Here is a 25,193-nt window from a genome sequence, read left to right as displayed (position 1 = left end):
CTGAACTAAGGAGCAGCACAGCAGTAGTGCGCACTGCACCCCAAGCTCTGAACTAAGGAGCAGCACAGCAGTAGTGCGCACTGCACCCCAAGCTCTGAACTAAGGAGCAGCACAGCAGTAGTGCGCACTGCACCCCAAGCTCTGAACTAAGGAGCAGCACAGCAGTAGTGCCCACTGCACCCCAAGCTCTGAACTAAGGAGCAGCACAGCAGTAGTGCCCACTGCACCCCAAGCTCTGAACTAAGGAGGAGCACAGCAGTAGTGCGCAATGCACCCGAAGCTCTGAACTAAGGAGCAGCACAGCAGTAGTGCGCACTGCACCCCAAGCTCTGAACCAAGGAGCAGCACAGTAGTAGTGCGCACTGCACCCCAAGCTCTGAACTAAGGAGCAGCACAGCAGTAGTGCGCACTGCACCCCAAGCTCTGAACTAAGGAGCAGCACAGCAGTAGTGCCCACTGCACCCCAAGCTCTGAACTAAGGAGAAGCACAGCAGTAGTGCGCACTGCATCCCAAGCTCTGAACCAAGGAGCAGCACAGTAGTAGTGTGCACTGCACCCCAAGCTCTGAACTAAGGAGCAGCACAGCAGTAGTGCGTACTGCACCCCAAGCTCTGAACCAAGGAGCAGCACAGCAGTAGTGCCCACTGCACCGCAAGCTCTGAACTAAGGAGCAGCACAGCAGTAGTGCCCACTGCACCCCAAGCTCTGAACTAAGGAGCAGCACAGCAGTAGTGCGCACTGCACCCCAAGCTCTGAACTAAGGAGCAGCACAGCAGTAGTGCGCACTGCACCCCAAGCTCTGAACTAAGGAGCAGCACAGCAGTAGTGCGCACTGCACCTCAAGCTCTGAACTAAGGAGCAGCACAGCAGTAGTGCGCACTGCACCCCAAGCTCTGAACTAAGGAGCAGCACAGCAGTAGTGCGCACTGCACCCCAAGCTCTGAACTAAGGAGCAGCACAGCAGTAGTGCCCACTGCACCCCAAGCTCTGAACTAAGGAGCAGCACAGCAGTAGTGCGCACTGCACCCCAAGCTCTGAACTAAGGAGCAGCACAGCAGTAGTGCGCACTGCACCCCAAGCTCTGAACTAAGGAGCAGCACAGCAGTAGTGCGCACTGCACCCCAAGCTCTGAACTAAGGAGCAGCACAGCAGTAGTAGGCACTGCACCCCAAGCTCTGAATTAAGAAGCAGCACAGCAGTAGTGCGCACTGCACCCCAAGCTCTGAACTAAGGAGCAGCACAGCAGTAGTGCCCACTGCACCCCAAGGTCTGAACTAAGGAGCAGCACAGCAGTAGTGCGCACTGCACCCCAAGCTCTGAACTAAGGAGCAGCACAGCAGTAGTGCGCACTGCACCCCAAGCTCTGAACTAAGGAGCAGCACAGCAGTAGTGTGCACTGCACCCCAAGCTCTGAACTAAGGAGCAGCACAGTAGTAGTGCGCACTGCACCCCAAGCTCTGAACTAAGGAGCAGCACAGCAGTAGTGCCCACTGCACCCCAAGCTCTGAACTAAGGAGCAGCACAGCAGTAGTGCGCACTGCACCCCAAGCTCTCAAATAAGGAGCAGCACAGCAGTAGTGCGCACTGCACTCCAAGCAGCACAGCAGTAGTGCCCACTGCACCCCAAGCTCTGAACTAAGGAGCAGCACAGCAGTAGTGCCCACTGCACCCCAAGCTCTGAACTAAGGAGCAGCACAGCAGTAGTGTGCACTGCACCCCAAGCTCTCAAATAAGGAGCAGCACAGCAGTAGTGCGCACTGCACCCCAAGCTCTGAACTAAGGAGCAGCACAGCAGTAGTGCGCACTGCACCCCAAGCTCTGAACTAAGGAGCAGCACAGCAGTAGTGCCCACTGCACCCCAAGCTCTGAACTAAGAAGCAGCACAGCAGTAGTGCGCACTGAACCCCAAGCTCTGAACTAAGGAGCAGCACAGCAGTAGTGCGCACTGCACCCCAAGCTCTGAACTAAGGAGCAGCACAGCAGTAGTGCCCACTGCACCCCAAGCTCTGAACTAAGGAGCAGCACAGCAGTAGTGCGCACTGCACCCCAAGTTCTGAACTAAGAAGCAGCACAGCAGTAGTGCGCACTGCACCCCAAGCTCTGAACTAAGGAGCAGCACAGCACCCCAAGCTCTGAACTGAGGAGCAGCACAGCAGTAGTGCGTACTGCACCCCAAGCTCTGAACTAAGGAGCAGCACAGCAGTAGTGTGCACTGCACCCCAAGCTCTGAACTAAGGAGCAGCACAGCAGTAGTGTGCACTGCACCCCAAGCTCTGAACTAAGGAGCAGCACAGCAGTAGTGCGCACTGCACCCCAAGCTCTGAACTAAGGAGCAGCACAGCAGTAGTGCGCACTGCACCCCAAGCTCTGAACTAAGGAGCAGCACAGCAGTAGTGCCCACTGCACCCCAAGCTCTGAACTAAGGAGCAGCACAGCAGTAGTGCCCACTGCACCCCAAGCTATGAACTAAGGAGGAGCACAGCAGTAGTGCGCAATGCACCCGAAGCTCTGAACTAAGGAGCAGCACAGCAGTAGTGCGCACTGCACCCCAAGCTCTGAACCAAGGAGCAGCACAGTAGTAGTGCGCACTGCACCCCAAGCTCTGAACTAAGGAGCAGCACAGCAGTAGTGCGCACTGCACCCCAAGCTCTGAACTAAGGAGCAGCACAGCAGTAGTGCCCACTGCATCCCAAGCTCTGAACTAAGGAGCAGCACAGCAGTAGTGCCCACTGCACCCCAAGCTCTGAACTAAGGAGAAGCACAGCAGTAGTGCCCACTGCACCCCAAGCTCTGAACAAAGGAGCAGCACAGCAGTAGTGCGCACTGCACCCCAAGCTCTGAACTAAGGAGCAGCACAGCAGTAGTGCGCACTGCACCCCAAGCTCTGAACTAAGGAGCAGCACAGCAGTATTGCGCACTGCACCCCAAGCTCTGAACTAAGGAGCAGCACAGCAGTAGTGCCCACTGCACCCCAAGCTCTGAACTAAGGAGCAGCACAGCAGTAGTGCCCACTGCACCCAAAGCTCTGAACTAAGGAGCAGCACAGCAGTAGTGCGCACTGCACCCCAAGTTCTGAACTAAGGAGCAGCACAGCAGTAGTGCGCACTGCACCCCAAGCTCTGAAATAAGGAGCAGCACAGCAGTAGTGCCCACTGCACCCCAAGCTCTGAACTAAGGAGCAGCACAGCAGTAGTGCCCACTGCACCCCAAGCTCTGAACTAAGGAGCAGCACAGCAGTAGTGCGCACTGCACCCCAAGCTCTGAACTAAGGAGCAGCACAGCAGTAGTGCGCACTGCACCCCAAGCTCTGAACTAAGGAGCAGCACAGCAGTAGTGCGCACTGCACCCCAAGCTCTGAACTAAGGAGCAGCACAGCAGTAGTGCGCACTGCACCCCAAGCTCTGAACTAAGGAGCAGCACAGCAGTAGTGCCCACTGCACCCAAAGCTCTGAACTAAGGAGCAGCACAGCAGTAGTGCGCACTGCACCCCAAGTTCTGAACTAAGGAGCAGCACAGCAGTAGTGCGCACTGCACCCCAAGCTCTGAAATAAGGAGCAGCACAGCAGTAGTGCCCACTGCACCCCAAGCTCTGAACTAAGGAGCAGCACAGCAGTAGTGCCCACTGCACCCCAAGCTCTGAACTAAGGAGCAGCACAGCAGTAGTGCGCACTGCACCCCAAGCTCTGAACTAAGGAGCAGCACAGCAGTAGTGCGCACTGCACCCCAAGCTCTGAACTAAGGAGCAGCACAGCAGCAGTGCCCACTGCACCCCAAGCTCTGAACTAAAGAGCAGCACAGCAGTAGTGCGCACTGCACCCCAAGCTCTGAACTAAGGAGCAGCACAGCAGTAGTGCGCACTGCACCCCAAGCTCTGAACTAAGGAGCAGCACAGCAGTAGTGCGCACTGCACCCCAAGCTCTGAACCAAGGAGCAGCACAGTAGTAGTGTGCACTGCACCCCAAGCTCTGAACTAAGGAGCAGCACAGCAGTAGTGCGCACTGCACCCCAAGCTCTGAACCAAGGAGCAGCACAGCAGTAGTGCCCACTGCACCGCAAGCTCTGAACTAAGGAGCAGCACAGCAGTAGTGCCCACTGCACCCCAAGCTCTGAACTAAGGAGCAGCACAGCAGTAGTGCGCACTGCACCCCAAGCTCTGAACTAAGGAGCAGCACAGCAGTAGTGCGCACTGCACCCCAAGCTCTGAACTAAGGAGCAGCACAGCAGTAGTGCGCACTGCACCCCAAGCTCTGAACTAAGGAGCAGCACAGCAGTAGTGCGCACTGCACCCCAAGCTCTGAACTAAGGAGCAGCACAGCAGTAGTGCGCACTGCACCCCAAGCTCTGAACTAAGGAGCAGCACAGCAGTAGTGCCCACTGCACCCCAAGCTCTGAACTAAGGAGCAGCACAGCAGTAGTGCGCACTGCACCCCAAGCTCTGAACTAAGGAGCAGCACAGCAGTAGTGCGCACTGCACCCCAAGCTCTGAACTAAGGAGCAGCACAGCAGTAGTGCGCACTGCACCCCAAGCTCTGAACTAAGGAGCAGCACAGCAGTAGTAGGCACTGCACCCCAAGCTCTGAACTAAGAAGCAGCACAGCAGTAGTGCGCACTGCACCCCAAGCTCTGAACTAAGGAGCAGCACAGCAGTAGTGCCCACTGCACCCCAAGGTCTGAACTAAGGAGCAGCACAGCAGTAGTGCGCACTGCACCCCAAGCTCGTGGAGGATGAGCTGCAGGTAGCACACTGCTGGGGAAGGAAACCCGGGCAGGCGCCATCTTATTCTATTAGTCCCTCACCTCTTCGCCTAGTGAGGGAGACACAAGTAGGCAGCAGTAGATGAAATGAGGGCAGTGCTTCATGGCGAGCAAATAATGGTCCTCTTCCTACTGGCCAGGTGGATGGCTAGATTCCTAACTGCTGAAGTAAGGGGGAATTACATATTTTTGCACGCCACTGTATGTTGGAGGGAGATTATGCATTGTCACATAGGATTGTATGTTGGAGGGGCTGACGGGAGATGGGATTATATTTGTTTTACATGGGACTGTATGTTGGAGAGACCGAGGGGAGGATGTTTTTTTTTTTTTTTACATAGACCTGTATGTTGAGGGGAGTGTTTTTTTTAATATATATATATATATATATATATATATATATATATATCTATATATATATATTTTTTTTTTTTTTTTTTTACATAGGACCGTATGTTAAAGGGGTATTCCAGTGAAAAACTTTTTTTTCATATCAACTGGTTCCAAAAAGTTAAACAGATTTGTGAATTACTTCTATTAAAACATATTAATCCTACCAGTACTTATCAGCTGCTGAAGTTGAGTTGTCCTTTTCTGTCTGACCACAGTGCTCTCTGCTGACAACTCTGTCTGTCTCATGAATTGTCCAGAGCAGGAGAGGTTTGCTATGGGTATTTGCTCCTAGTCTGGACAGTTCCTGAGACAGACAGAGGTGTCAGCAGAGAGCACTGTGGTCAGACAGAAAAGAACAACTCAACTTCAGTTTAACTTTTTGGAGCCAATTGATATGAAAAACATAGTTTTTCACCGGAATAACCCTTTAAAGGGACTGAGGGGTGCAGTTTCCTGTTATTGCCTGAGGAGTAAAAATCGCTGGCTACTGCTCTGAAAGAATGAGAGGTAGTGACGACAAAAAGAGAAAGATTTATGAAAACCTGTGCAGAGGAAAAGTAGAGCAGTTGCCCATGGCAACCAATCAGATCGCTTCTTGCATTTAAAATAGGCCTCTAAAATAAAATAAATAATCTGATTTGTTGGTATGGTCAGCTGCTCCAGTTCTCCCATTTTAAGGTGCATGCTTTTCCCATTGCACAGAAAATGGAGCATTACATGTTACCCCTTCATATACAATGTAATACACAGTTATACCGAGTAGATGCCGTGCTTGGCTGTGGCTCTCCATTCTGACCAATAACATCATTATTTATTATAATTAATAATATAATAAACACAAACTTAAGTCATTTACAGGGGAAAAAAGAAGATGTTCTCAAGCTCAGCCTAAATACAGATTCTTAGCATGGCAGTAAGACAGCTGATCGCTCGGCTATTATTATTCAGCTTGTTAGTCAGGGTATCTATAGTAACCAGACTGCCGCACGTGACTGTTCAGCACAAAGCTGTATTGGCACTATGCTGACAGCACAGAAGTAGCCTGGCAGTAGTCACGTCATGTCATTCTCCATTTCAGATGGGATATATACATGCTTTAGATGAGTAGTGGTCGACCTACCACATTGTGGGGCTTCAGATTTGACCCTTAAATCAACTGCTGCCAGAAAGTTAAACAGATTTGTAAATTACTTCTATTAAAAAATCTTAATCCTTCCAGTACTTATCAGCTGCTGTTATGATCCACAGGAAGTTCTTTTCTTTTTTGAATTTCCTTTCTGCCTGACCACAGTGCTCTCTGATGACACCTCTGTCCATTTTTGAAACTGTCCAGAGCAGGATAGGTTTTCTAAGGAGATTTGCTCCTACTCTGGACAGTTCCTATAATGGACAGAAGTGTCAGCAGAGAGCACTGTGGTCAGGCAGAAAGGAAATTCAAAACGTAACTTTCTTGCACCAGTTGATTAAATAAAAAAATGTTTTCCAGTGGAGTACCCCTTTAAGGTTACTTGATGCCCACACATTATATTCAGTGTGCAGTAGTTTGCAGTAAGTGTCATCACTCTCTATTACTGTCTATGTAAAATATGGAAACCACCAACTAACTGTACTTGGTCAATGTATTTCATTTACTATAATGGATGTGTGGCCACCTTTGTAATACACAGGATCTTTGTTCCAGATTGGTGGGGTCCCTGTAGTGAGACCCCCACCAATCATGACTCTATGGCAGATCTTATCCATATGCCATAAATGATTATAGTTGGAAAACTCATATTGCTACAGTCTTCATAAAGACATACAGGTCAGGTCTTGATCATTACAGGTCAGGTTGGGTCTGGGGTCTGAAAATGATAACTCTTACTACCAAGACAACACACGGCTCTGTGCAGCCTCTGCTTTGTTACAAACACGCTGCTGTTGTATTTAATAAAAATACAATACATAGGTAAAAGAGGAGATCCTAGGGAAGCAGTGAGAGCACCCTTAGGATATGTTTACACAATGGGACTCCAATACACATCGGCCAAATTCCACACCAATTAAGTGCCAATTCTGCACCTTTTCTGCCTCATTTCAGCTTTGAGCAGAAATTGGAATTCTAAACTAAATTTAGAAGAGGAAATGTTCCTCTTCATTTCCTTCTGTGTACACAAGGCCTTATGCCGCATGCATTCAATATGCTGTCAATTACCTAACAATACTCGTTGTGAATAGGGCTTAATGGTATATCGCAATCACATTGCGAAGATATGCGATTACCTGCAGTGATGGCTGCCGAAATTCATATGCTGAGTTAGTGTTTCTCAACCAGGTGCCTCCAGCTATTGCAAAACTACAACTCCCAGCATGCTTGGACAGCCTATGGCTGTCTGTACATGATAGGAGTTGAAGTATTGCAACCGCTGGAGGCACCTTGGTTGGGAAACCCTGTCTTACGTAATAATAGGGACGCAGAGGAAACATTAAAAACCCCGATGCTCACCTAACCCCAGTCCCCTTAGGTCTTCCAGAGAACCTGTTCTCCTCCGTGCTGTCCTGAGAAGCAGCAGGTTTCAGGACCTTTTCCCGCTCAGCCAATCAGTGGGCGCAGCCGTATCATATGTCAGGCCAGTGACTGGCTGAGCAGGAAGGTCTGGTACATCCCATAAGACACTGGACTGCATGGAGGAGAAAGGGATCTGTAGCAGACCTACGGTGGACCGGGGCTAGGTAAGCATCAGGTTTTCCCCTGTGCCCTGGCACAACATTAATGGGAAAGATGTGACATAGGGGTGTGACATGGGGGTGTGGTCATTAAATAGGGAAGATGTTAAATGGGGGGTAGTGACAAGGGGGATGTGACATGGGGGGAGCAAGTGACATAGGTAAGAGGGGGATGTGACATGGAGGGGTGTGTGACATAAGGGGATGTGACATGTGGGAGATGTGACATTGGGGAATAAACATAAAGTGGGGTATGTGAAATGGGGCTTGTGGACATGAAATGGGGGGGATAGAAATGAAATGGGGGTTCGAATGTAAAATGAGGAATAGACATGAAATGGGGGAATGTGAAATTGGGGGATAGAGATGAAATGGGGGAGATTTGACCATTTCTTTATTACGGTATATCACAATATTTGCCTCTATAATCGTAATTGCACATTTCCCCAAATCAGGGAGCCCTAATTGTGAACATACCACACAGCTATGGGTTCACATGTATATCCACTATCCTGTACCATGTAACAGCAAAAAAAGATAAAATGTCTATAGAGGTGTTAGTAAAGAAAGGCTATTGTCTGACAGCACTGAGGTACGCAATAGCATTCAGAGATGTTCCCTTCCTAGTTACATTCATCCTCACCTGACTCTCTTTCCGCTTCCATCTCTGTATGACAGTGAGTAACAAAACAAAGCCCGGCTTGTCAGGGTCAGTAAGCGCTGGCTCCAACAGGCTTTTTCAGTAGTGATTCAGCAGCTTTCCCTGCCTGCACATACTGAACAGCAGGTTATGTAATACTTGACAGGCGAGGGTACAATTCATAGGTTAATTATTCCCTTATTGTGTAAAATGAACAAAGGTGAGAAAAGTAACAAAATAAGACTAGTTTAATAATATTTCCTTTCGGAGAATTGGGCGTCGTCGTCCAAAATTTTTTCTTGGGGGCGGATTTGACATCAATGTATTGATGTAAATATTAGATAGATATGAGAGAGATAGATATACAAGTGAGGGGGAGTGGCAACCTCTGTTAGTCATGCGGGTAAGTAGTGTGGGCGTGTTAGGGTGCCATCTGAAGTAAGGCCACCTTTGCGTGGTGGATGAGGGACACGTTTAGATCAAAAAGTGCGCAAAGTTAGACCGGCTCCTCCGGGTGTAGCTGATCTTATTAACAGAATATGGCAGATCGTACGCTTGGAGAAAGGGATATATATTAAACGTAACGTTGAACGGAAATTTGATAATATTTGGGGACCCTGGGTACACCATTTTGACCCCCTGAGGACTGGTTCGTAATTGCTTGTGACCTCTCGGCCTGTGTTTATCTTGGGATTGGCTTATGGTCTGGGGACTCTCTGTATGTGACTTCACTCTCTTCCTTGTCTGCCCTTTTCTTTCTCTCCTCTTCTGGTGGCTGTGCGGGACTGCCTGGGGGTGCTGCATGCTGGAGTCATGAGCGCTGGGATTGGGGGAGTCTCCCTATTGGAATATGAGTATATTGAAACCTATAGTTTACTGCTTGTGTATATTCCTGCTCCTGAAGAGGGAAGTGACGGATTGTTTGTATGTACGGGGGGTGGGGGGTTTATTGTTGGGGAAATGTTGTTGTATGTTTAAAAGTGGTTAAATTATTAATAAAAATATCTGATTTAAAAAAAAAAAAAAGTGTGCAAAGAGTCTCAATTTTAAGACCAAGAGTGCTGCTGCAACCTTCTATTTGTATAGATAGATATGAAACAGACAGATGAGAAGCGAGCACAGGAGGGGAGGTGCAGCATGTAAGGACCGTGAGCAGCAGCTAAAACATTCCCCCAAGGAATTGGTAGCAGTCATCTCCCCCAGCAGGACAATGTAAGAGGCAGCAATTACAGGAGACAACACAGGGAGCAGGAGGAGCAGTCCCGGCTGTCCGTAAGAGCTGCTGATGGGTCATTGTTCTCTGTCTGTGTCATCAATAGGTTAACACCATTTTTTTCAATGGGGGATGCTAGGCCAAGCACGCACACGTTATCAAAAGGGAAAGAAGAGAAAACTGCTGCCAACATCATCCTATGGTGGCTCATTTCTTGGGAGAACAAAAAGATCAGGTTAATTCAACCTGTCAAATCCTTCTTTTTCTTGACACATCTGTCAGGAAAGAGTCATGAGGCCGACATACACATTATATAATCAGCCAATCCTTCCAAAAATAATGGGTAAGATGAACTTTTGTCTAATGTGTATGGAGGCCTTATATCAATATTAATATCCAACTCCCAAATAAGCCAGATAACCACTGAGGTAAAGTCATTTTCAGAGCTGTAGTATAAGTCAGATGTTAAGTCTTAAAATAATTATCTATAGATATGTCATGTGACTTTATGGCGGCAGACATAGTTACACATAGCACCATACACTACTGTGAATTATGCCTCAGTAGTGATGGATGTCCTCAGTTTGTCTCTTTCAAGGACTTCCTGACTGTTCCTATTTAGAGTCAACATTCCAATGAGGGTATATGTACAGAAGGTCACATGGCTGTGTTACTAGAGATCAACATATCCCTCTACAGATGGGAATCTCTTCATAGCTAATGCTAAAGTCATGGGTGAGACACGTAAACATGTACTGTAAATGGCCGTTTAGAAGAAACCTTTTTAGGGTACGTTCACATGTACGCAGATTTGATGCGCAGGATTTTCTGCTGCAGATTTCAATGTAAACTAAATGACTGAGCACAGCTTCTAATCTGCACTTACAAATCCTGCGCATCAAATCTGCGCAGGATCCTGTACGTGTGAACGTACCCTTATGGTGGAAATCGGAATGGCGAGCACTCTACTATGCAGTAAGACAAAATCACTTTCATTCGCTCAAGTCTTCTTTGAGATTCTCCTCCTAAAGTAATTTTTACATTCATAATACGGACCGAGACAAGTGATAGCATTCATCATATGGACAGTGGTTATCTTCTCAAGACAAGCCCTTTACTATAGAAGTTTACAGAAGAGGATCGGCTTTACACTCATAATAAATGCATTTGCTAGTACCTAACCCAGTTATAAACCGTTATAGCATGAAGAGTTGGTGGTAGTGCCTAAACAACAAGAAAGTCCTCTTCTTACTTTCAGATTTAAAGGGGTACTCCGCTGCTCAGCATTTGGAACAAACTGTTCGGAACACTGGAGCCGGGAACTTGTGACATCATAGCCCTGCCCCCTCAGTGCAAGTCTATGGGAGGGGGCGTGGCATATGACACGCCCCCTCCCGTAGACTTGCATTGAGGGGGCGGGGCGTGACAACATGAGGGCAGGGCTGACTTCACAAGCTCCCGGCGTCAGCTCCAGCGTTCAGAACAGTTTGTTCCAAACGCTGAGCAGGCAGCAGAGTACTCCTTTAAGTCAAGTCTACCCAATAGTTTACTGTGTGCCCTTTTTTTTTTTTTATTCCATGACTTATCACAAGTCTTATATTGAAATATGTGAATATATTCACATCTGGGTGTTAATTAACAAAGGAATGGTCACACCCAACTGTCAATACAATCATACATTCCTAGGGGGCTAACAAAGGAATGGTCACACCCAACTGTCAATACAATCATACATTCCTAGGGGGCTAACAAAGGAATGGTCACACCCAACTGTCAATACAATCATACATTCCTAGGGGGCTAACAAAGGAATGGTCACACCCAGCTGTCAATACAATCATACATTCCTAGGGGACTAACAAAGGAATGGTCACACCCAACTGTCAATACAATCATACATTCCTAGGGGGCTAACAAAGGAATGGTCACACCCAACTGTCAATACAATCATACATTCCTAGGGGGCTAACAAAGGAATGGTCACACCCAACTGTCAATACAATCATACATTCCTAGGGGGCTAACAAAGGAATGGTCACACCCAGCTGTCAATACAATCATACATTCCTAGGGGGCTAACAAAGGAATGGTCACAGCCAACTGTCAATACAATTATACATTCCTAGGGGGCTAACAAAGGAATGGTCACAGCCAACTGTCAATACAATTATACATTCCTAGGGGGCTAACAAAGGAATGGTCACACCCAACTGTCAATACAATCATACATTCCTAGGGGGCTAACAAAGGAATGGTCACACCCAGCTGTCAATACAATCATACATTCCTAGGGGGCTAACAAAGGAATGGTCACACCCAACTGTCAATACAATCATACATTCCTAGGGGGCTAACAAAGGAATGGTCACACCCAACTGTCAATACAATCATACATTCCTAGGGGGCTAACAAAGGAATGGTCACACCCAACTGTCAATACAATCATACATTCCTAGGGGGCTAACAAAGGAATGGTCACACCCAGCTGTCAATACAATCATACATTCCTAGGGGGCTAACAAAGGAATGGTCACACCCAACTGTCAATACAATCATTCATTCCTAGGGGGCTAACAAAGGAATGGTCACACCCAACTGTCAATACAATTATACATTCCTAGAGGGCTAACAAAGGAACTGCACAATGCAGAGTTCTACGAAAAGATGCTCCAGAACTGTTATTTGATAGAAAATACAAGTATTTTTCAAAAATAGAATGAATAGAATTTACAAAAAGTCAGAATAAACAAATGTCCTTACCGTTAGTGAAAGAGCCATGCAGAAAAAAGTGAAGTTCTTGATATGGGTTTTAGATACCGTACTACTAGTATTAGCCAGTTTATTGCTTGGATTACTCTAGAAGGCAGAAGAAAAAAACATGTCATTATACCATTATTCTTATTTGTATTATTAGTGCAGACATCAATTCTTCTTGTGTTTGGGGGACCGTAGACCAAAAATGTTGGGCTTCATGTTTCCTCTATGGGGAGAGGTAAGCCACAGCTAAGCAGCTGACTTATCGCTCCTAGAACAATAGGGTTGTAAAGTGAAAATCCAACACTGCCAACCCTTCCCTCCACCAACATGATTTGTCAGTGAAGAGATGGGAGGCTGCATACACTTTAAACAGACATCCAAACCTGCATGAGACGGCAGCTTCAACTGACTTTAAAGGGGTATTCCAGGAAAAAACTTTTTTTTATATATCAACTGGCTCCAGAAAGTTAAACAGATTTGTAAATTACTTCTATTAAAAAATCTTAATCCTTTCAGTACTTATGAGCTTCTGAAGTTAAGGTTGTCCTTGTCTGTCTAAGTGCTCTCTGATGACACGTGCCTCGGGAACCGCCCAGTTTAGAAGCAAATCCCCATAGCAAACCTCTTCTAAACTGGGCGGTTCCCGAGACACGTGTCATCAGAGAGCACTTAGACAGAAAAGAACAACCTTAACATCAGAAGCTCATAAGTACTGAAAGGATTAACCTGTTAAGGACCAATGACGTAACGTTACGTCATGAGTCCGCTCCCGATCTATAACGGGTCGGGCCCGGCCTCTAGAGGCCGGGACCCGTGGCTAATAGCACTAAACACTAATGACATCAAGACAAAGAAATTACAGCGTACAAGTCAACCATATATGAAAAAAGGATGGAATTAAGCCGTGCACTCTGTTATGAGATACCTCATACCCCGAATGTACGTTTTCGCCTGACGTGGAGGAGAACTGGGTAAAAGTTTTGTAGTCAGATAAGACCAAAATCAAGCAACAACTCCCCATGTTTAGATCGGAGGAATTCTGCCTATGACTTCAAGAATGTCATCCCCACTATCAAACATGGGGTGGCAACATTATGCTTTGGGGGTGTATTTCTGCTAAGGGAAAAGGACGGGGCAATGTACCAGGACATTGGAAATGGGTCTTGTATGGGTATTCCAGCATGACAATGAAAATTTTAGTTTCCAAACATTAGCCTTAAAGGGGTACTCCGCTGCTCAGCGTTTGGAACAAACTGTTATGAACGCTGGAGCCGGTGCCGGGAGATCATGATGTCATAGCCCTGCCCCCTCATGATGTCATGCCCCGACCCCTCAATGCAAGTCTATGGGAGGGGGTGTGGCTACGACATCATGATCTACCGGCGCCAGCTCCAGTGAGCAGCGCAGTACACCTTTAAGGCTAAGGTTTGGAAACTCAAACTTTCATTGTCATGCTGGAATACCCATCCAAGACCCATTTCCAATGTCCTGGTACATGGCCCCAGCCTTTCCCCTTAACAGAAATATACCCCCAAAGCATAATTTTTCCACCCCCATGTTTGATAGTGGGAGTACCCCTTTAACTGTATCAAACTTCTGGCACAAAAGGTAGCTTTGGACATTGATTTAGAAGAAGACAATGTGGCCAAGATAAACTATTTTTTTCACTATGAAATGAGCATGTATAATGTTCTGAATGCTCCTTTGTATTTAGAAGGATGAATCCAATTTAAAGAGGACCTATGCCCTTAGGTCCCACGCCGTCATCACTCGCATGGAGCTGCTGTTTCATGGATAGAGGGGGATTTTTTGTGACTACCCAGTTTACACCTTATGCACTCATTAGCATATAAGCTGCTGTAATGAATAGCACCAATTGCTCATGATGGTTAGTATCATGAAAAAAAGCAACTACATCAGTGGAGTAGTGGAGTAACAGCTTCACATGGATGATGACAATAGAGATTTTTATTCGCAGAGGTCACAGGTCTCCTTTCATTGTAAGGATAGGATCAGCCCACAATTTGTGCCTCCGAGGCAAGGATACATCAGGAAACTGTCAAAATGGCATGCTAATGTATCTGATCTAAGATAGGCACAGGCCCCATTCATTTTAATGTCCCAAATGTAGCAAGCTAGGGCCTACATTTGGGTCATTTTCCAAACATATCAGAACTTTGTTTGGGACTGAATAGTAGTGCAAGCTGCATTTCTCAGTTCGAGCCAAACCAAATGCTTGAGAAATTACCCAAACGTAGCCACTAGCTGACTACGCCTGGGCCATTGAAATGAATGGGTCCGGTGTCTGTCCAAACATATCGTGGTGTGAACAAAGCCTAAATTAGTAAAAAAAAAAAAAAAAAAAATACTGACATTTTTGTTAGAGATTATTAATACATTAAATATAAAATGTGGACATGGAAGGGTCTCAAGTCATTAAACTCAAAGCAGACATTTAACTATTGGTATCTGATTTTACCTTGTCAAAGGCAGGATATACAGCCCGGATCTCTGTTAGCCAGCCATATGGCATATGTCCAACAGGGTATGTAGCAGTAAGGATTGCCACTGCCTGTTAATGAAGGAAGAAGACAATGATTCATTGTTTAGCATTTCACCTGTGGGAAACCGAGATACCTCGACATTTATATCCTACAGCTAAATGGCTGTTTCATAAAAGGAAACTGAAATACTCTACCATTGGCCTCAGGATAGGCTTAGTACTAGAAGACAGTGACATCTGACTGAAAGACATTCTGTGCAAGAAGACATGTACACCTCATTCATTGGGTTATAGTTATTGGCTTGAGCTTTCCATACATCATCAATAAGGCCAATGAGGTGATCGGTTTACCAGGAATAAAAGGTTTCAGAAGCTTTGCCTAGCAGTATCACACTACGAGCAGGGAATACAGACATTACTGGATAAAGAGAAAAGGTTCTTAAAGGGGTTATCCAGGAAAAAAACTTATATATATATATATATATATATATATATATATCTCAACTGGCTCCAGAAAGTTAAACAGATTTGTAAATTACTTCTATTAAAAAATCTTAATCCTTTCAGTACTTATGAGATGCTGAAGTTGAGTTGTTCTTTTCTGTCTAAGTGCTCTCTGATGACACCTGTCTTGGGAACTGTCCAGAGTAGAAGCAAATCCCCATAGCAAACCTCTTCTACTCTGTGCAGTTCCCGAGACAAGCAGAGATGTCAGCAGAGAGCACTGTTGCCAGACAGAAAAGAACAACTCAACTTCAGCAGCTGATAATTAAATTTTTTTTTATAGAAGTAATTTACAAATCTGTTTTAACTTTCTGGAGCCAGTCGATGTATATAAAAAAAAAAAGTTTTTTCCTGGAATACCCCTTTAAAGGCATTGTCCATTACACAAAAATACAGTAGCATGTATTTGCTGATACTGTAATATACAGTACTGTGCAAAAGTTTTAGGCAAATGTGGAAAAATGCTGTAAGGTAAGAATGTTTAAAAAAAAAAAAAAAAGTATTAATAGTTTATTTTTATCAGTTAACAAAATACAAATGCAAATGAAATCAATATTTGGTGGGACTACCCTTTGTCTTAAAGGGGTACTCCACATTGATTTTTTTTTTTTAAATCAACTGGTGCCAGAAAGTTAAACAGATTTGTAAATTACTTCTATTTAAAAATCTTGATCCCTACAGTACTTATCAGCTGCTGTATGATCCACAGGAAGTTCTTTTCTTTTAGAATTTCCTTTCTGTCTGACCACTGTGCTCACAGCTGACACCTCTGTCCATGTCAGGAACTGTCCAGAGCAGGAGCAAATCCCCATACCAAACCTGCTCTGGACAGTTCCTAAAATGGAAAAGAGATGTCAGCAGAGAGCACTATGGTCAGACAGAAAGGAAATTCAAAAAGAAAAGAACTTCCTCTGTAGTATACAGCAGCTGATAAGTACCCGAAGGATTAAGATTTTTAAATAGAAGTAATTTACAAATCTGTTTAACTTTCTGGCCCCAGTTGATTTAAACAAAATGTTTTCCAGTGAAGTACCCCTTTAATAACAGCCCCCGTTCTACTAGGTACACTTGCAGTTTTTCAAAGAACTTGGCAGAGAGGTTGTTCCAAACTTCTTGGATAACTAACTTCTGTATATAAAGGGTTTGCTCAAATGTTTTTGTCTTTTTATGTTAACCCAGACAAACTCAATGATGTTGAGATCTGACTTCTCTGGGACCAGATCATCCCTTCCAGGACTCCTTGTTTATCTTTACGCTGAAGCTAGTTATTATTGACATATACAGTATGGCTATATATTTGGGGTTGCTGTCCTGTTGCAGAATAAATGTACAGAAACAAAAGGGAATTCCAGCACCATGGTGACGGAGTAAGAACGCTGCTTTATTAACTCATCGACAGGAACACAGCATGCATGAACCAAGGAGTGACGCGTTTCGGCAGGTGTAGCCACCTTAGTCGTACTACACATACCCCAAAAATCCATTCCCTCTATATAGGGGGATAGCTTCACCCACCATCAGGTGAAACACCTGGACAGATTAGGGTGAAACACTCCCACCACACAAACGGGGACTTACATGTGATCTTCACCACAAATGTGTTAAAGAATAAAGCATAACAGTGACAGTATCAGAATATTTGGCAGTTTATATAACCACTAAATATTAAATATATAAACTGCCACGTATTCTGATATTGTCACTGGTATGCTTTATTTATTCTTTAACACATTTGTGGTGAAGATCACATGTAAGTCCCCGTCTGTGTGGTGGGAGTGTTTCACCCTAATCTGTCCAGGTGTTTCACCTGATTGTGGGTGGAGCTACCCCCCTATATAGAGAGGATGGATTTTTTTTGTATGTGTAGTACGACTAAGGCGGCTACGCCCGCCGAAACGCGTCTCTCCTTGGTTCGCGCATGCTGTGTTCCATGTTCCTGTTGATAAGTTAATAAAGCAGCATTAATAAAACTCCGTGACTGTGGTGCTGGAATTCCCTTTTGTTTCTGGCTTCTCTACGCGTGCTGTCCTCACCCTTCCGTGCACCTTTGACCTGTGGTGAGCTAGACATCACACAATGTGTCTCAGAATAAATGTAGATTCAGTCAAATGCCTCCCTGACGGCATTACATGATGGATAAGTATCTGCCTGTATTTCTCAGCACTGAGGACATCATAAATCCTGACCAAATCCCCAACTACAATTGCTGAAATGCAGCTCCAAACTTGCAAGAAATGTCCTCAATGCTTCACTGTTTCCCCATTATTGTACCACTCTCCAGCCCATCGCAAACAAACTGCCTTGTTACAGCCAAATATTTAACATTTTGACTACTTGATCTAAAGCATTGGTGTGCATAGTTAAAGGGGTAGTACACCCCTAGACATCTTATCCCCTATCCAAATGATAGGGATAAGATGTCTGATCGAGGGGGTCCAGCCGCTGGGGACACTGCTGCACCTGGCGTTCATTTAGAGTGTCGGGTGCAGCGCCGGAGGCTCATGACGTCGCACCCCGCTCGTGACATAAGAGCCACGTCCCCTCAATGCAAGTCTATAGGAGGGGGCGTGAAAGCCGCCATGCCCCCTCCCATAGACTTGCATTGAGGGGGCATGGCCGTGACGTTACGAGTGGGCCGTGACTGTGACGTCACAAGCCTCCGCATTGCCAGTCATCTGGCACGGAGCGAAGTTCGCACCGTGCAATGGATGTCTAGGGTGCTGTAGCCAAGATTTGGATAGGGGATAAGATGTCTAGGGGCTGAGTACTTCTTTAAGTTGCTTGATCTTGTTTCCACTTGTATGGCTTTTTGGTCGCATTCTTCTTCCAGAAGACCACTTCTGGTTAGACTTAATTGAATAGTACATGCATGTACCTGGGTCCCATTGGTTTTTTGACAGTTTTAAGCTTATGGCACTGCTGAACATCTTTCCCTCTGTTGCACATGCAAGTTTCCTTGGCCAATCACTGTGCCTACCATTCTTAATGTTGCCCATTTCTTTGTGCTTCTTCAAAAGAGTTTGAATAGCACAGCTTGGTGCCCAGTCTACTTTGAAGTCTTATACTGCTTCTGCAAGGTCTCTCCCAGGTAAACTGCCTTGTGACTTTTGCTGTGCTCAGTCTTGCTATGGTGTATGACTTGTGAAATGAAACAGTTTCCACTTGGTTTTTTGTTGGTATTTTTTTACCTGAAAAAAAAAAAGAAAAACACCACAAAAACTGCCCTGTTATTTTGTACCTCCAAGATGCAGTTTTTGTGGTTATTTTTCTTTTTTTTATGGTGTTTTTTCTATGGGAAAGAAACACCAAGATTTCTTAATAAAAAAAAAAAAGTTTATTCACTTAGCATTTTGTTAATTGATAAAAATACACTATGTTTTGTTCAGCGTTCCTTCTGTCTAATATTACATGCTTTATAAAGGGAAGATATATACCGTATTTTTCGCCGTATAAGATGCACTTTTTCTTCCCCAAAACTGGGGGGAAAAAGTCGGTGCGTCTTATACGGCGAATACACCCCTATCGCGGCGGTCCCTGTGGCCATCAACGGCCGGGACCCGCGGCTAATACAGGACATCACCAATCGCGGTAATGCCCTGTATTAACCCTTCAGACGCGGCGATCAAAGCTGACCGCCGCGTCTGAAGGGAAAGTGATACTAACCCGGCTGTGCAGCAGGGCTGTTCGGGACCGCCACTATTTCACCGTGGCGGTCCCGAACAGCCCGACTGAATAGCCGGGTTAGTGCTTACAGGACACCGGGGGGGACCTTATCTGCCTCCTCGGTGTCTTCTCCGTTCAGGGATCCCCTGTATGGCCGGCGCTCTCCTTCCTCGTCATCACGTCGTCGCGTACGTGGGTCGGCGTGTGTAACGACGTGATGGCGGCGACGGAGAGCGAGGATACCAGGCCGGCAGCAGAGACGTTCCAGAGCAACGGGGACACGGCGACAGCGATGGAGCGACATCCAGGGCAGCGGTGATGGGTCCGGAGCGGCGGGGACACGTGAATATTACCTCCTATGCAGTGGTCTTCAATCTGCGGACCTCCAGATGTTGCAAAACTACAACTCCCAGCATGCCCGGACAGCCGTTGGCTGTCCGGGCATGCTGGGAGTTGTAGTTTTGCAACATCTGGAGGTCCGCAGGTTGAAGACCACTATTGGGTTCAAAATTTTTATTTTTTTAGATTTTGCCATTAAAAATTGGGTGCGTCTTATACACCGGTGCGTCCTATAGGACGAAAAATACGGTACTTGTATCACAAAAAAGCGTCCCTTGAGAAAGTCCATCAAGCAGACGAAACGTACATTGGGGCGGTGGTGACAGGACCTTACTATGGGTAAGTGTTGCAGCATATGGTATACGGTATGCTAATTATATAGGGAGCATTGTACCTTCAGTCAGCATTAGAGGATGTTTATTAGTGGAGGCTTAGGCCCGGTCCCCCCCCCCTATAGGCATATTATACAAGCGAGACCCATACATTGCTGCTAACTTTATCTTCTATCCCTTACTGTCTGGTGACAGAATATCATTAATGTGACCTGTCCCATCTTCTTCTTCTTTTTTGGATTCAGAAGTCTAAATATCTATCTTACTTTTGCACTACTAAATAATATTACTTTTCACATTTATGTGTTTTTAATAGATTGATTAATAAAGCACATATTTTTATCAGTAGCAATTGCTCTAGTCCTTCTTTAGTATAAATTGTACCACATAAAGGACAAACATGAGTCTTCAGTTTCTCCAGTTATTCTGCACAAAACTTATATGAATTTTTTACATTATATCCATATTGTTTTCTAAGTAAAAACCATGTATAATATCAATAATCATAATACTAACATCTACAATGCAATTAAAAAACTAAATCCTTTAGCTGTTCCTCTAGCCATACTTACCTCCGTTGCTGCAGCACTACCACCTAGATCACGTGACACAAAGAGGTTAACAATGGGCCGGCTGATCCGCTGAGTAGCTAATATTAGTGCTAGCGGCCACCAAAAACTCAGCATCTTTTTTATTGTGGCATCTCCCTGCAGAGACAAAAGCATCACATTAGAACAATAGAAAGGTTACTGAGGAGAACAACAGTACATGGGCTGTTCTTGAACCCCTAAGCTAAGCATAACCTTTTTTTTAACAGTTTCCAAAGATAAAGCCTTCAAACCAGTTCAAAAGCAGAGAATAGGAAACACAAAATAAAACCATGTAAATGTGCAGATGCTGGAGCAGATTTCGGCTGTCATTAAACAGATGTGAAATAAGCAGCGTAAGCAAATCTCTACATAAAGCGACTACAGAATACGGCCATAAAGCAGGATAGGAGGACTCTATATAGTGTGCAATTGTTGAAATGGCTGTAATTGATATGATGCTTAAAGGGGTTCTCCACCCCTAGACATCTTATCCCCTATCCAAAGGATAGGGGATAACATGTCTGATCGCGGGGGGTCCTGCCACTGGGGACACCCGCGATCTTCCTGCTGCACCAGGCGTTCGTTTAGAGCGTCGAGTGCAGCTCCAGGGGCTCGTGACGTCACAGTCCTGCCCTATTCATGCCGTCATGCCCCCTCCCATAGACTTGCATTGACGGGGCGTGGCTGTGACATCACGAGCGCGGTGGCCATGATGTCACAGGCCTCTGCCCCGCATCACCAGTCATCTGGCATGGAGCGAAGTTTGCTCCGTGCACCAGATGTCTGGGGTGCTGCAGCCGAGATTGCTGGGGTCCCACCACTGAGGACCCCCGCGATCTCAGCTATGGCACCCCAGACATCCTTTGTATAGGGGATAAGGTGTCTAGGGGTGGAGTACCCAGCTGCCTGCTGTGAACATCTATTGAGCAGAGCTTCTGTCACCCTGAAATCTGTATCATCAATGACCCCGTTGTTAAAATGTGTAATATCCATAAGAAGCGGTTACTACGCAGATTCCCAGGCAGCTCATAAACAATAGCACCAGTAGTCATACACCAAAGAATTGCTTCTAGGGTCAGAACACCCAAGCCAGCAAAATTATGTGGCGACTGGCTTCCCCATTTTGGCCACACATAGCCTTTTAGCTACAGGAAGAGAAAAGTAAAATGAGACCCAACCCATCTAATTAAGAATAAAAAGAGCAGGGATAAATGACATACCAGTCCAAATGCTGGCCCTCCATAAGTCTGGGAAAAGCACTACCTAAAACAAGTTTCCCACAAGCATGATAGAGGAGATTTTCTGTGCCCAAACTACACCTGTAAATCCAAAGTAAATAACCCAGCATCATAAGATCTGTGTGAAACGGACCTAAAGCAAAGTTCAAAGATGGTGTGCATCCCTGGTTGTGCAAACATTAGGCACAAACTGGATTTTGGGTGGTGCTGCACTTTAATTAATGGTTCCAAAAACTTACATAACAACTGAACGTAGTTGAGATAATGTTTCTACCAAAATAATGACAGATAATGACCCATTTAGCTTGTAAGGGACGGCAATACTATTATCCACTCCAACCACTAGTGAGAGAATTATGAACAAAACATCTGAGGCTCCTGAGAAAATCGCAACTATCAGTGTATAATACTTTATCACAACTCCCGACCTGGTTAATGAATAAATAAATAAATACAAATAAATGGCTAGCCTGAGCAGGCTTAGTGAGTTCTCCTCATCTATTTATGTGCATAACACTGTTGAAGAAAGAGAATCCAATGGGGAGGGCTTTTTTAACCCTTATCTCAATACATACAAATGGGACTGAAGTCTAGTTCCAGGCACAGTTACTACAAATTGTATGGAGACAGTCTCAGAATGGAGTACCTAGGGCCTACCTGACTGTACATGTTACATGAAAATATTACCAAATATAACCTTCTATGACCTTCAGGATGTAACAAAAACACCACAAATTAATAATGTTCTGTGCAAAAACAGCAATTTTTTGCCACAATTTTGTGCAAATTGCAGCAGCATATCTCTGTGCTATACATGGGCCCACTGGGGGATCCAAACATTAACTGGTGGGCCAGTCCATATACTATCAAATACTTACTCCCAGTTCTGGTCCGCTGCTCTCTGGAATCTTATCATGTATGTTTTTGTAGTAACCCAAACATAATGTGGTACAGCGCACAAGTGCCCCTATGTATAAGGAAAGGATCGGGATGAGAAGTGGCTCCCGGCATTCCAAGTGACTGTGTAGAAGGATGGCAACAAACACAACCTATAAAGAAGGAAAATATAAAGGATTTATTATTGATATTTATGAATGAAACAGCACGCAGAGATTATTCACCTGCCATAATGATGAACATTAAAAATGCATGGGCACTTCATTATATATATATATATATATATATATATATATATATATATATATATTTATATATATATATTAGGGGTGTGAATCGCCAAGAATTTGGCGATTCGATTCGAATCGCAATACCAGTGTGGCGATTCGATATATCCCGATATATCGCGATACCGTCTAGGTTACGATACATCGCGATATATCTCGATTCTGTCTAAAAAACAATGTCTTTTACGCTTTTATTAAAACTTTATTTTTATTTTTGTACACTTTATTAGTCTTTTAGGAATCATTAGATTCCTCAGACAGATGAATAGAGTTCTATTGAACTCCATTTATCTGCGATCCATTGATAGAGCCTGGTCCAGCCAGGCTCTATCAATGACAGACCCACGGAGAGCATACACATGTCCCTTTAGACGCCGCTGTCAGCTTTGACAGCGGCGATCTAAAGGGTTAATAGCCAGCCGCGGCGATCGCCGCATGCTGGCTATTAGCGGCGGCCCCCGGCTACTGAGAACAGCCGGGGGCTGCAGAGTATGGAGCGGGCACGAGTCGGAGCCCGCTCCATACATCCAGAGCGCCGCCACCGTGTCAGATCCGGCTGACAAAATGTGGAACTTGTATCTCCTGATGCCCGGGATCTGCTGCTCTCTGCATCAGGAGATACAAATTCCACATCACAAAAAGAATCGATTCAAAAATATTTTGAATCGATTCAGTATCGGCAAGTGAAAAATCGCGATAATCGCGGGAATCGATTTTTTCTTACATCCCTAATATATATATAGTGAGAACTAAACACTGGTGACATTTCATAGATTTACTAGAAACAATGCAGAGCAAAGCTTTTTCTTCATGGTGTTACATGATTCCTTTGGGTAGAGTTAGTATATGTAAGGAAAGTAAAAGCGCATGTAGAGATTCTTAACATCTAATACCAGGATCACAACATTAACCCCTTAAGGATCAAGCCCTTTTTGAGCTTAAGGACCAAAGCATCTGACCACTGTCACTTTAAGCATTAATAACTCTGGGATGCTTTCACTTATGAATTTGATTCAGAGAATGTTTTTTCGTGACATATTCTACTTTATCACAGTGGTAAATTGATACTTGCATAATTTCACAAAAGGAAAATAGACATAGCAAACAAATGATATATTGATTCACATTTACAATATGTCTACTTTATGTTTGCATGGACCAGTTCAGTTTTGAAGTGGATTTGAAGGGCCTTCATATTAGAAATACCCCATAAATGACCCCATTATAAAAACTACACCCCCCAAAGTATTCAAAATGACATTCGGTAAGTGTGTTCACCCTTTAGTTGTTTCACAGGAAGAACAGGAAAGGGAAGGAGAAAATTCTAAATCTCAATTTTTAACACTCGCATGTTCTTGTAGACCCAGTTTTTGATTTTTTACAAGGGGTAAAAGGAGAAAATGCCCCAACAAAATGTGTAACCCAATTTCTCTCGAGTAAGGAAATACCTCATATGTGTATGTCAAGTGCTCGGCGGGCGCAGTAGAGGGCTCAGAAGGGAAGGAGCGACAATGGGATTTTGGAAAGTGAGTTTTTCTGAAATGGTTTTTGCGGGCATGTCGCATTTAGGAAGCCCCTATGGTGCCAGAACAGCAAAAAAAAATAAAAAATCCCCATGGCACACTATTTTGGAAACTACACCCCACAAGGCACGTAACAAGGGGTACAGTGAGCCTTAACACCCCACGACTTTTGACGACTTTTCGTTAAAATCGGATGTGTAAATTTTATATTTTTTTTCACAAAAATGCATTTTTTCCCCCCAAATTTACAATTTTTCCAAAATGTGTAACCCCATTTCTTCTGAGTGTAACCCCATTTCTGTCTGGGCATGCTGGGAGTTGTAGTATTAAAACTCCTAGAAGCAGCAGTGAAGATCACTTTACAGTGATCTTCACTGCTGCCTCTGATGCCGACGCTGACTCCTCCACTTGCTTGCCGCCGGTCCCCGCTGCCTGCGTCGGTCCTGCGCCAGTCCTCAAGTATGTCCCCTCTGCCACATTGACCCCGAAACACATCATCATGTAGCAATTTCGCATATCCAGTGGCCTACATGATGATGTGTTTCCCTCTTTATGCACTGAAGCTGGCACGTTCCCTGATTTTTTCCAGCAAGATGGTGCAGAACCACATTATGGGTGTCAGGTCTGAGCATTTCTAGATGAACAGTTTCCTGGAAAGTGGATTGGTCGTCGTGGGCCAGTTGAATGGCCCCCAAGGTCTCCCCATCTGACCCCCTTAGACTTTTATCTTTGAGGTCATCTGAAGGCAATTGTCTATGCTGTGAAGATACGAGATGTGCAGCACCTGAAACTATGGATACTGGAAGCCTGTGCTAGCATTTCTCCTGCGGTGTTGCTATCAGTGTGTGAAGAG

General features: G+C 45.1%; 1 protein-coding gene across 1 annotated transcript in view; it reads right to left on the bottom strand.

Annotated features, from left to right (window-relative positions):
- The window catches only part of ANKH (ANKH inorganic pyrophosphate transport regulator), a 163,638-nt gene that overhangs the window by 25,981 nt on the left and 112,464 nt on the right, over positions 1-25,193 (bottom strand). The window contains exons 5-8 of the mRNA XM_056520951.1: positions 22,512-22,682; positions 20,378-20,512; positions 14,944-15,036; positions 12,468-12,563 (exon numbers count right to left, since the gene is read on the bottom strand). Coding sequence (XP_056376926.1) covers positions 12,468-12,563; positions 14,944-15,036; positions 20,378-20,512; positions 22,512-22,682 — 495 coding nt within the window. The remainder of the gene's footprint in view (positions 1-12,467; positions 12,564-14,943; positions 15,037-20,377; positions 20,513-22,511; positions 22,683-25,193) is intronic.

Source organism: Hyla sarda, chromosome 5 (assembly GCF_029499605.1).
Source record: "Hyla sarda isolate aHylSar1 chromosome 5, aHylSar1.hap1, whole genome shotgun sequence".
Lineage (NCBI taxonomy): Eukaryota > Metazoa > Chordata > Amphibia > Anura > Hylidae > Hyla > Hyla sarda.
The sequence above is the reverse complement of the archived record's forward strand: the minus strand, read 5'-3'. Positions and strand labels throughout refer to the sequence as shown.